The following is a 13,325-nucleotide window of genomic DNA, read 5'->3' as shown; positions in this document are numbered from 1 at the left end:
GCTCCGCGGGCCCCTCCTCCCGGGACCCCTCTTGGGAACGCGGAGGCCCTCGGCGCGGCAGGCGCAAGGGGAGCGGGGTCGGCGAGGAGGGGTGAACTGGCGAAACAAAGTCGTGACTCAGGGGGCTTCTCTTCGGGGATCGCGGCGGGCACGCTCCGGGCATCCCACTCCCCGGCCCCGATTCTTGGATCGGTCCTCGAGAAAGCGGCCCCCGCGGGCCCCGAGCTGTGCGGAAACGCCAGGCTCCTTCCGACCCGAAGGCATCTATAGGCTGCCTCCCAACCTTACCCAGATCGCGCTAACGGGGTTAAGTGGGGTCTGAGGCTCGGGCTGGGGGCCGCGGCGACCCGAGATCAGGGCAGGAGGGCCCCGTGCCTGAGACCCCGGCGAGAGCGCCAGGCTCACCCCCAGCGCCCCGCCCCCGCCCGGCTTCCCCGGCCTGGCCTGCGCCCCCAGCAGCCCCCAGCAGCCCCCAGCCCGGCCGGCCCGGCGCGCACCGCGGTCTCCCCCAAGCGGCCGCGCGCGTGTCGCCGCGGGAGCGGGCTGCGGGGGCGGCTCGGCGCAGGCAAGCTGGCGGCTCCGCCCCGCGCCCCCCCTCCCGGCCAGCAGGGCCGCCCCCTACGCGCCTAGCTCGGCTCAGACGGAGCAGCCGCCTCTGCAATGTCAGCAGCCGCAGCGGCGGCGGCGACGCGAGCGGCAGCAGCCCGGGCCCCGCGGTAGCCGCCAGCGCGGCACGGCCAGCAGGAGCGCCAGGCGCGAGCCCGCGGCCACTCGCTGCCTCCGGGGCACTGCGAGAGGCTTTGCGCTCCCCAGCGCGGCGTTCGGACTCGGGGCCAGCGCGGCCACGGCCGCGCACAAAGGACAGCAGACGCCGGGACTCGGGGGCTGTGCCCAGGGACCGGCCCGGGGACCCCCGCCCGCGCCGCGTCCCCTCCACGCCTCCCCTCCCCGGGCGGCCGGAGCGCGAGCCGGAGCGGGCCCCGTCATATGACAGCGGCGACGCCGCAGCCGGCGAGCGCGCGTGCTGCCTGCTCCGCTGCGCCACGGCCGCCGGCGCCTGGGGTGGCCCTTGCCTCGCCCCGCTGAGCGGTCGCCCGTCGCCGCCGCCCCGCGCCCCCAGCGCCCGGGCTTGCGGGCTCCGGGGGAGGAGCCGAGGGGAGCCCCCAGCCGGCGCCGAGCCTAAAATGGCCACGCTGCTGCGGAAGATCGGGCTCATCCGCCTGCATAACCGGGACACCGAGGACCCCAAGCACCACCACAACCACCGCGGCGGCGGCCAGCAGAGCGCGTCTCTGCGCGGCAAGGGCGGCGCCAAGAGCGGCGGCCACAAGCAACAGCAGCAGCTGCAGCAGCAGCAGCAGCACCCCGGCGGCGCGGGCGACGCCAGCCCGGGACCCGGCAAGGGCAAGGGCAAGCGCGCGGCGGAGCTGGCCCCGCGCGACAAGGCGCCGGCGGCTGCGGCGGCGGCGGCGGCGGCGGCGGGGGCCGGGGGCCCCCGCGAGAGGGCAGCGGGCGCCAGGGCGGGGCCGGGCCCGGCGGTGGCGGCGGCGGCGGGCGGCAGCCTGGTCCCCGCGGCGCGCCAGCAGCACTGCACGCAGGTGCGCAGCCGGCGGCTCATGAAGGAGCTGCAGGACATCGCGCGCCTTAGCGACCGCTTCATCTCCGTGGAGCTGGTGGACGAGAGCCTGTTCGACTGGAACGTGAAGCTACACCAGGTGGACAAGGACTCGGTGCTGTGGCAGGACATGAAGGAGACCAACACCGAGTTCATCCTGCTCAACCTCACCTTCCCCGACAACTTCCCCTTCTCGCCGCCCTTCATGCGGGTGCTCAGCCCGCGCCTGGAGAACGGCTACGTGCTGGACGGCGGCGCCATCTGCATGGAGCTGCTCACGCCGCGCGGCTGGTCCAGCGCCTACACCGTGGAGGCCGTCATGCGCCAGTTCGCAGCCAGCCTGGTCAAGGGCCAGGTAAGGCGCGCGCGCCGGGGCGGCGGGGCTGGGGGCGCGGGGCCGAGATCGGGTCTGCAGCGCCGCCGGGCGCCCGGGCCCCGAGGTGAGGGCCAGCGCCGGCCCCTCCGGCCATCTCGCTCCCAGCTCTGACTACACCAGCGCCCCACCGGGATGCTCCGAGCGCCTCCACCTCTTTTCCCTGAGCGTTTTCTTCCTGCCCCTGCTTTCCGTCCCGTCTCTCCCGTCCCCGTCTGGTCTCAGTCTCTGCCCGTCTCTCTGGTCTCGGTCTCTGCCGTCTCTCTGGTCTCTCTAGCTTGCTCATTCTCTCCTCATCCCTTCGTAATTCTCTTCCATCCCTCTTCCTTAGCCTCCCTCTCCCATACCCTCCTCTCCCTTTCCTCCTGGACTCTTTCTCCTCTCACCCCTTTCTCTGTCCCCCCATCTATTCCCACCCCCATTCCTTTTTCATTTTTTCCTTCTCCACCCTCCCTGGCTCCCCTACTCTTCTTTCTCCTCTGTCTCACCTTTTCTCGCCCCTCCCTTGTCTGCTCCTCAATCTCCTGTCCCTATAATCTCTATGAAGGTGAGAACTTTTCCTGGACCTCAGAATTTAAGTGTCCAACCCAGCTGATCTCCCACCCCCCCAACACCCCCCCCCCATACACACACACAAGGCTCCTCCGCAGGGGACTCGGGTGGGAGGTCTGCAGGTGGGTGCCCTGGGGAGGGACAGCTGCCTGCTTGTAAATCCGCCCCCTGCCTTCTTCTGGGCTGCCTCTCCTGGAAAGGTGGAAATTTTGCTCTTGGGAACTCACTCTAGAGAGGCGGCGGTGTGGTTTGGGCATTCCCTTAAGGGACAAGACCAGAACCCCCCACGGCAATGCCTGTTTTCCCCTCAGAGCACCCCCTTCCTTCCCCGAACCCCTTAGGACCACCACCTCTGGGGTAGACGTTCCAGGTCTTGGTCTCTTTCAGACCTGCTTCTTTTTCCTCATCCCCTCACCTCACTGCCCCAAGCAGTTAAATCCTTTATCAGGGCTAAAGATTTTAACGAAATACCAAACGAAGGGCCAAACAGTTCTCCTGAGCCTTCTCACCTATTGCATCAGATGGCAGCTTTACGCAAAGAAACCCCAAAGTACTTGAGAGCAGGGTGAGTGCGTGATGGTGTTATCTGCTCGAATTATATGCTGTCGACTGCGGTTGAGTTCTCTGGTGTTTTCCTGAATCAATATTAAGCATTACTTAAGAAAATTACATTGCTGTGTGGGCATCTTTTAGATTTATGAAAAATCATCCTTTTCTTTAAAAGACCCCAAATGACCTCGGCTTGATCTTTCTACAGGCGGCCTATCAGAAGCCATCACTTCTTCCCTGCCTGGCACTTTCACTGCAGGCTCTTTCACACTAATCAAATAATGCTTGTTCTGCCAATTTCACTAAAGCTGGAACCCCTGGGATTCCAAACAAATAGCATCCTAACTCCAGCAGAGAAGGTCAGGTAATTCCTGACCCATCCTGCCAGTCCATCTTTTCTAAGGTTTAGGTTCCACACATTTCCCGAGTTAGAAATAGCATGGGTGTAACAATTCTAGAAAAACATCTTCAGCTGAGGGAGGCTTAGTGCTTTAATATCAGAGGTTTATTTTCCATCCTGCAGTTACATGTTGAGTCTGATGAAAGGTTCATGTGATAGAATGCAAGCATGGGGGGTAGGGGATCTCAGTTTTATTTTTCAAACAGGATTTATACAAATGAAGTGGAAGAATTCTTTGCAGAAATGCCTTGGTTATTTGCTTCTTGAATCATTGCTAATCAGAATTCTTTGGAACAGTCTGTTATTGTTTTTCATTCTTCGCAATGAAGATGACATTGGGGATCAGGGGAAGAGGAATGTGTATTCCCTTCTGGGATCACAGAGTCCTAACATTTTAGACTTGGAAGAGATCTTAGAGATGAACTGGACCACTGCCTATATTTTGAAAGATGCGAGAAAACAAAGGTTTGAAATGAGAAATGGGGATTTTTTTTTAAGAGAGAGAGGGACCTCAGGAAATTAAATGTTTCCCATTTCTACATTAATGCTGTGTATAATAATAATTCCTTTGGTGCCCATATGCCAAGCGGCAATATAGCAATGGGCAATATATAAAATACGCGGGTCCTTGTAAGTATATTTTCTTTTCTCTGTATTTGAAATTGAGATTCTAACGTACAGTTTGCAAGTGAGAGATTTCTTTATTGAAAGTAATTATCAACTTTTTCATTTCTTACTTTGATAAAATCCTAATTGAACCCATTGCCCTCCACCTAGCATGTCGTGTTATGTTTTCTGTTCCACATCTAAATAGAGGCAAAATCTCAGCACTTTTTAAAGTACAAGTTCAATTTCTTTGCATTTTTTCATGCTGCTTCCAACATACAGCTGTCTAAGAGAGGGTAATGTGTGGCATACATAAAATATTCAAAATGCAATGAAAGAAAGGAAGAAATGAATAGTCATTAATGTTTTAGGATTCTGTGCACAAAAGGATTCTGATGGTGTTTCAGGTAACCTGAGGTTGATTGTCTCTTTATGTACTTTTGCAAATTCACTACCTACTGGTTGTTCAGAGCACATATGGTAGTTAACAAATTATTTCCTCAGTTAGAGGTAATATGCTTTGGGAAAGCAATCAAAATACCTGATTAGGTATTCAAGGAGAACTGGGACAGCTACCAAACCGATAATTACTTTAAAAGGGAGAGTCGTTATATTCTAGTTATGTTCTGATACTTCTCGGGATTTCTTTTTTAGGATTCATTTTCATAAGCTGCAGAGTTAGAAAAGGCTGGTTTGCTTCTTTTATAGAGGAAAACATTCACTGCTCAGCTGAACTTTGTGAATTGAGGATACGCTGTTTCTATACTTCTAGAGAAATTGTAAAACAATTTTAAGAGTTTTGTGTGTAACATAAAAATATCTGCTTAACAGTTTTGTGTACAATAAAAAGCTTAGGTTTATCACATCATATGATAAATTCAGTCATTTCGTGAGGCTTTTAAGAGACTCTCTGGCCTGTGTTACCAAAATCTCTTGCATGTTGCTGTATGAATTGTGGTTGTCTTAAATTAAATTAATATATAAATTTCCTCTATGATATATTCTATGTAGAAATAATGATATACATATCTTCCTCCTTTGTCTGTTACTAAACCCTCTTTTGACTAGAGGCATTTTTAGGTAACTCTTAGTTTTTTATAATTGGATTTTAAAACTCTGTACTTTTAGAATGAACTGGTGAAAATGTTAAAAGTATACTTTTAGATAATTATTTGCATCCTTTATTAGTTACTGAACCAAAAGAATACAACCCACAGCTCCAGTGTAAGATTTTTGCCTTTCAAAAGCTGGAAGATGTTGGTTTTGAAATGAAAGTAGCCTGTAATCCCAGCACAGTGCTTGCACCTAGTAGGTAGCTTAACCTACAAAAACTGCATTTTCGGACTCTGTAAACCTAGACAAAGTAGCATCAGCATTGGGGAATGCTGGCCATGAAGAGTGCCAGAGTTTACTGGCTTCCACTCCAGGCTTGGAGCGTGGGACGATGGCGTGACTGGCCAGGGACCTTGTTCTGTCAGTTGTGTGTGCAGCAGCAGGGTCCCCAAAAGCTACTTGATGGTGCACTGACTCAGAGCCCTGCTTTCACTGTGGCTCACCTCCTGAGTGTCCCCTTTTTAGTTAATTAGGCATCGCCAGGGGCAGGGAACCAAATGGCAATTGAGTGACAATTCCTCACTCCTCTCCTGGCCCCTCAGAGCCAACCATACAATTCGGCATGCACACAGTGTTGGTAATAATAACTGCAGCAGCAGCAGCAGCAGGAAGCATTCCCTACTTGCTTGTGCCAAACTCTGGGCCAGCAGAGAACATAGGATGTTTGAGGATGTTTGAACCTCCCTGGTTCTGCTCTTTTGATGGTCGTTGTACAGGTGAGGAAACTGTAGTTTCACAGAGTCAGGTGGAGTTTATACAGCCACATGCTCTCATAACAGCTCATGAGTGGCAAGGCTCTGAAATTTCATCAGCATGAGTAAAAGCTGTTGGAAATGGCAGTCAGGCCAGGTGCCATCCAAGCACCTTGCTGTTTCCAGGCAGTCGTTTTTAACTGTGACCATTATGATAATCCTTTCTGTCCACAGAGAAGAGCTGCTCAGCCAGCCATCTGCAGAAGATTCACAGAACATCAGGACTAAAGCATCCTTGAGTCTTAACTGTTTGAATTTAAAATTGGAAAGCAATTTCAGGACAAGTTCTGTTTGCCTGACGGTTTCTGGATGTTTTTTAATAAAGGAAACTTGTCTAAGTGTAAGGAAACAGTAAAGGGCTCTGCAGCTCAGCTTTGTGAAATGATATGCAGTGATGTCACTAAAATCCACCTTAGGTCTGAGAGGGGGCCACACCATGGTGTCACTGGGAAGCACAAGTGCACACACATGTGCACACACACACACAGAGACATACATAAAGCCCATCTTCCAAAATACTAGGCCTAGAAATAGCACTTTACTTATGACTGTAAAACCAGCAGTCTCATCAGAAAGAGTGACAAAGATGAACAGCCCGTTGGGCTCCTAAAATCTGTGGGCTTCTAACCGGCTATAACACAGAGATTTTTTTTGAGACAGGGTCCCCTCTATCACCCAGGCTGGAGTGCAGTGGCATGATCATTGTTCACTGTAATCTTTAATTCCTGGGCTCAAGCAATCCTCCCATCTCAGCCTCCCAAGTAGTTGGGACTACAGGTGCACACCACCTTGCCCAGCTAATTTTGTTTATTTTTTGTAGAGATAGGGGTCTCACTATGTTGCCCAGCTGGTCTCAAATTCCTGGGCTCAAGCAGTCCTCCCACCTCGGCCTCCCAGAGTATTGGGATTACAGGTGTGAGCCACCTCACCCAGCCGTACAACACACAAAATGTTTAAAGGCCCTGTATTAGGTTGCTGGGGCTGCCATAACAGAGGACCTGGAAGTCCAAGATCAAGGTGTTAGCAGGGCTCATTTCTCCTGAGTCCTGCCTGCTTGGCTTGTAGATGCTGTGTCCTCCCTGTGTCCTCACATGACCTTCCTTCTGTGTGTGTCTGTGTCCTAATCTCCTCTTCGTGTAAGAACACAGTCAGATTGGATTAGGGCCCATCCTCCTGACCTGACTTTAACTTAATTACCTCTTAAAAACCCTATCTCCAAATAAGGTCACACTCTGAGGTGCTGTGGGTTAGGGGTTCACCATGTACCTTGGTGAATGGAGGAGAAACAATTCAGCCCATAACGCAACCAAACAGGAATTTTTTAACCAGTTGCTCATCTTGTTTCTGCAACTGCTGTGCTAGTTTGAAAAGCAGTAGATGAAACCACACGGAGGGAGGCACTGGATGGAGAATGTTGCCCGCAGCTTTGAGCAGAGAAATGGCTGCACACCCGGAGGGAAGCTAGAACAACCTAGAGCAAAAATAGTGACCGGCAGGGGTGGGTAACGCCATCTGATTCGTCCAGGGAGATGTGGATTTTTGGTAGCGTGCTTATGAGTCACTGTGTTGTGTCCTGCACTGTGTACAGGGGACGGAGATTATTGCCACCACCGATGACTCTGCAGCTTGAGGTATCGATATGCTGGACTGTTCAGAGGAAAAAATAGCTACTTGTTCTTCTATCAAGTAGGGCAGGCAGGAGGACACAGGCAGGACTGCATCCTAAAAATAGCCCCACACCCACTTGGAGAGCTCCAGCAGCTCAGCCCGGGGTGCATGGGGCAGCTCCTGGTAGAAGCTACTTTTACTTCATCATGAGACTTTGAGAATCTGAACTTGCAGGAAGAGGGTTGTAGTGTATTTTTGTATACTTTTCTGATTTCCCTTAAGCGATGGGGGAGATTTGGTTTTCTCTGTAAGGACAGTGTAGGTTCGTGGCTGTTTCTTACTGGAATGTGCCCATGTGGACACTGAGCTGAAGTCTGAATGAAGGCCTGACACCCACAACCTGGTCAGTGTCTCCCTTCTCATCGTCAGGAAGAGACTCGTCCACACCCAGGTTTAGAAGGAAGGCAGCCTCACTAGTACCATGTCAGAGGCAGATAAGACACCAGCAGAAATGGCTTTTATAGTTCAGGAAACAAAACAGACACTTGTGGCAGGGATTTTGAGCCACACTTTGGAGCTCCTAGAATCAGAGGTTGTTGCTGCCCTAGATGTGTTGACGTAGTCGGGAGGGGAGAGGACGGCTGGCCACAAGTGTTAGTCCTTTCTTCTCTGCCAGTGGTTCCCAACCCTGGCAGCACATTAGATGCCCTGAGGAGTGTGCAGATTATTTCAGTACCAGGGCTGTCCCCTCAAAGACTCAGACTTTGTGGTCTAGGATCAGGCCCTGACAGAGGCTGGTCCAAAAGAGCTCCTCATGATTCTAATGGGCAGCCCGGGTTGGAAAAGCTGCCTGACGCTGGCCATGGTCCACCTCCTCCCTCTCCACCCATCTGGCAGACACAGCCTCACCCACCAGTAACCACAGCCCAGAGCTTCAGAAGTGGCGATAATTAATCCCCCCAACCTCCCTACCCCACCTGGCTCACACTCCCTGTCCTAGGTCAACCCTGACTCAGCGCCTTCAAAGCCCGACTTCTGTAGAGATGCCATCCTAAAGCCAGCCTTCCTCCCTGGACTGCTTGTGTAGACTACGAGGGAGTGTAAACCCTGAAAAAGAAAACGTACGGATGATTCACTCCACCCTCGATGAGACGCAGCTGCGGAGGGTGGTGTGAGCAGACCCTCCAGAGCCGTGGCCGACAAATTAATACAGCACAGGAATCGAGTGCCTCCCGTCATGCAGGAACTTCCTAGGCATCGTTGGGGGATCAGATACACATCAAGTGCCTGCCACAGGGAACGTACCCTCTAATGGGGAGAAGACAAAACCCTTCACATTTGCTTTTGACGTGCCAAGTGGCTTCACAAGTATCTTTTTGTTAATATTTAGGAAATATCCATGGATCTGACAATAGACAGTGGCCTGGGTATATAGTGGGGACATGGGCACAGTGGGGTCCTGGGGTCAGCAAGGTCTTCAGAAATTCCAAGTGATGTTCTTAGAGAAAACACTCTACTTAAGGGTGATTGAGACTCGACATTAACATGGGGCATTAGTCACTCAGTGTTTTTTGGAATATGGTTTCATTGCTGATAAATGGAAAGGCCAGGCATGCCCCCACACCGACCAAGAAGTTGTAGTAATGGCAGAAATGTTTCCAGTAATGTCTACACTTTCCTACTCAGTAAGTCGGCAAGCTAAGCTAAGGTTTAATTGTTCAGTTATTTTCTCATTGTTACACACATCATTCATTCATTCACTGAGCACTGTAGTGACGTTGCCCTTGGCATTCCCATGACGACCCTTCCCCATTCTGCATAACGTCTGCGACACTCCCCTGGTCCTCTCCCTGGCCTGCTAATCCCACAAGGCTGGGAGGAAACCAGCTGAGTGGGAGGACCAAAGACACCGGACTGGGAGAGCAGATTTGGGACCAATCAGGTGGCAAAGGATTGCGAGATGAGGGCAGGTGTGTCTGCAGAAGCCAGAAGAAGCTGCCCGACCTTGCCCCTTACCTGGCCAGCAGGGCTGAGCATGGTCAGGGAGCCACACTCACCGAGCCTCTTCTGTTCCTATTCTTCATGCTAGGCTCTCCTCTCCCGCTCTTTTCCTCTCCAGCCCTGTGCTCCTGCCTCGTGGGTGCCTGTCCTCTGCTGGGATTCCTGCAGTGCCCCCATCCAGTCTCTGTGTCCCTGTCCATCCTCCCTGATGCCACCTGCATGGCTCCTCTAAAATGCAGACCTAGCTTTATCACATCTGGTTATGAACCTTATGAAATAGAGCTCAAGTTTCCCAGCACTGTACAGCCATGATGGCATTCCTGCATCCGCCACAGCCCCCACTGAGGCTCCTCTTCCACCAGCCCCTTCTGCCTGGAAGCCCCTCTTGCCCATCTTCACCGGGTGAATCCCTGGTCATCCTTAAAAACCCTGCCCAGATGCCCCAACTTCTCTGCAAACAGCTGCTCAACCACTCCTTCAATAAAAGCGATGACTTCCTCCTCTGAACTGCAGAGGAGGAAGCTCGGCATTGTTTAGAAAGAGTTCATTTCTGTGCTTATCCTGCCAGTTTACTAATTACAACCGTATTGCCCCTTCTCTTTGCTAAATGTCCAACACTTTGTTTGTGCCAAATAAATGTTTGCCACAAGATCTGTTTCCCTGAGCAGACTCCCTATCCTCTTCATTTTGCCCCTTCTTGCGATGCAACGTAAGTGCTTTCTGTGGGTCAGCTGCTGTGCAGAATGCTTTATGTGAATGATTTGGTTAAATCCTTGTAGCAGCCTATGAGGTAGGTGCTATTGTTATTCCCATTTTACAGAGGAAGAAACTGAGGCTTGTTGAGGTTGAATCATGCACAGAGCTGAGCTGCCACCAGGCAACCAGTCCAGTGCCAGAGCCACCTGGTCCTGAGGAGGCGTCTAGTTGGCAAGTACCACGTGTAGTATTATTGTTCCTCATGGCACATATGGATGTCAGGAATGCCTCTGCAGTTCCATGGTGCATGGTTTTCCTACAATACTCAGAATCAATTCACGAGAGGACGGATGGTGCATCCATCAAGTCTGACACATGGTACGGAATTATCAGCAACGTTGGACAAATATATTGGCCCGGGTTCATCATAAGCTCCTTGTATTGATTGAGCAAAATGGATGAATGTGTTAATTGCTTCAAACCGTAGGAGAAAGATAATTATTACAGCTTTATTTATTCTGTATATGAAAGGGAAAGGCATTTTAGAGATTCTGAAAATAACTCAAGAAAGAAGTGCTTTTTGAACATTTTTGTTACATTGGTAAAATCACTCAGATTGAAGGAATGGCTACCTTAAAATAATTTCTCTAAAATAAATACTAATTCTTCATCACAGTATTTGGCAGGTATTCTCGAGGGGTTTCACTGAGTTCTTTGATGAAGGAGCTAAGAAAATACTGTCTGGTAAAGGATCAGTTACACGTAAAGTTGAATTGTCCTCAGCTCACTTGGAAATTGAAGGGAAAATTTCCAGAAAAATATTTGAAGGGTAATTCTCATTTTTTGATCTTGAAGATCAGACATTTGCAAATATCAGAATATGGAGTTACAGAACTTATTACATTTTGGTTCTAATAAAAAGCTGTGATTAATATTTTATGAATTTGGACATTTTGTGCACAAAATTATTAAACCAATTATTTTTGCCTTACGGATCAATATGTATGTATTAGGGTGATTACTTAGTGTCAGATTGGGTGCCCATATTGCTTCCCATAAGATGTCTGTCAGGAATTGGATGTAACTGTACTAAGTAAAGATCAATTGCTGCTGGGATTAATTTGTGCTGGAGTCCTTCATGATTAGTGACATATGCTACTCAACTCTGCTTCTCAGCCAAGGAAAAATAAAAATACCACAGTGGAAACTTCACCAGAATTGAGTGAGTTACAAGCTTAAATTAACTGTAACTAGTTGAGTATTAGAAGCCTTTAAAATGTAACTTTTTAAGAGTCATCAAAATACTAAATGAATCACAATGTATTTAACCTGGCTTTGTGCAAGGAGGCTGTTCTTTATCAGAGCCCTCTCCTGCAGCGCACACGTGCCTGCGTCTGACAGCACCTCTCGGGTGGGAGCCTTCCTCCTCCAGGTTGGGTGGGAAAGAAGAGCACACAGCACAGCCAGGGGCCTTGTCCACAGCAGCGGGTTAGGATCCTCCAGGGGAAGTGCCTTCATCCAATGTGAACAATGCCTAAAACTAATGCAGGAGAGCTGCAGAGACTGGTGGCTGTGACCCCACCCCTCCAGAGCCCTGCTGACTTCCTTTGATCTCTTTTATAATGTACGCTATGAAACATCATTATCTTAGAGAACTCATACAAGACTGCTACTCTAACTATAAAGATAAAAATTTCACAACACTTAAAGGACATTACCATAAGTCACAAATAAAACTGATCTAATAAAAAGTGAGTTGGAACTGAATTGAAGTGCTTATTTTATTAGTAATTTCATTTAAAAGGGTATCCTGGCATCTGCCTTTTCATAAGAGAGATAGAGGGCTCTTGGTTATTCTTGATGATCGGTCAAAGAGAAACAGGCGACCAACCACAGGAGTCCCTTCCTGCTGCCCCAAACCCCTCGAAGCCACCTGGAGGACTGCATGGCCTCGAGGTGTCTGGGGACACCTGCGGACTCCTCCCCAGAATAACGTCTTTCGTTGCACAAAACAAAATGCATAGGATTTCAAAGGAAGCCAATTATACTTAAATACAGTTATCAGAACATGTTTTTAAAACATGATGAACTAAAATAAATTAAAAAGCACTTTATTAACACATTAAATATTAAGATCTAGAGGCAGGTCTAACACTCTCCTAATCTGACAATAATGAACATCAATGACATTTCAAAATATCTACAACAATATCACAACTGTAATGCGATTTTAAAACATTTGTCTATTGGTGACAAAGCCAAGGCATTGCTAATACTGCTGTGGTTTCTTAACTTTCAATCCTAATTATAGGAAGTGCTGAATTGCAGTTCAAAGTTAGTGAAAATGGAGACATTTTTTCCCATCCAAATATATACACCCCGAGGAGTGCATGGGCCCCAGGTTAAGAACTCGAGGTAGTGTGTGGCTCTAGGTGGTGATGGCTGTCTTGCGAAAGATCCTAAACCTTATTCTGCAGCTCAGGGCCAGAGCAACTGGGATCAAGATTTAGGAGCCCAACAGGTGTCTCAGTTCCCCCGTGTTATTGGTGGGTGGGGCTGGGATAAAGCTGGGGATCTGCAGGCAGAGGCAAGGCTCCAGCGCCTTCCCCCTTCTGAGCGTGGCTCACTCCTGGGCAGGCACCCGCCTCCCTGAGCATCAGAGGCCTCCCCTAAAGGCAAGGAGCATAAACCCAACTGCTCACATGAATCATGAGGATCAAAGGAAATGATGACACGTGTTCCTTGCATAGATAAGGTGATCAATAGATGTTCCTGCTTCTAAAGAAGAAGGAGATTTATTGAATTAAATGCACAGAAATGTATGGCCAAGACACAGCAGCCTCCCATGCACACAGATATCTGCTTTCATAATGATGAGTGTTTCATGGCAATATTCACCTCCAGGTGCCTTGGGTGTTTCCGTCCATGACTGTATTGTTACAGAGATTCACAGGAAACTCAGAAGAGCCTCCTTTTTGCCCTCATAAATCTACTTCTGTGGACGCTTGCTGTTGCCTTTGCTGACATGCCATCATCAAATGATTTTGCACCATCAGGGGC

At 50.0% G+C, this 13,325-nt stretch overlaps 1 protein-coding gene across 1 annotated transcript in view; it reads left to right on the top strand.

Moving 5' to 3' along the window:
• Window positions 1-560: 560 nt before the first annotated feature.
• UBE2QL1 (ubiquitin conjugating enzyme E2 QL1) overlaps window positions 561-13,325 on the top strand; it is a 44,749-nt gene continuing 31,984 nt past the window's right edge. Inside the window, exon 1 of the mRNA XM_004059058.5 lies at window positions 561-1,970. Coding sequence (XP_004059106.2) covers window positions 1,185-1,970 — 786 coding nt within the window. The 5' untranslated portion in view covers window positions 561-1,184. The remainder of the gene's footprint in view (window positions 1,971-13,325) is intronic.

Source organism: Gorilla gorilla, chromosome 19 (assembly GCF_029281585.2).
Source record: "Gorilla gorilla gorilla isolate KB3781 chromosome 19, NHGRI_mGorGor1-v2.1_pri, whole genome shotgun sequence".
Classification (NCBI taxonomy): Eukaryota; Metazoa; Chordata; class Mammalia; order Primates; family Hominidae; genus Gorilla; species Gorilla gorilla.
Note: the sequence above shows the minus strand (reverse complement) of the source record. Positions and strands in the feature narration are given on the sequence as shown.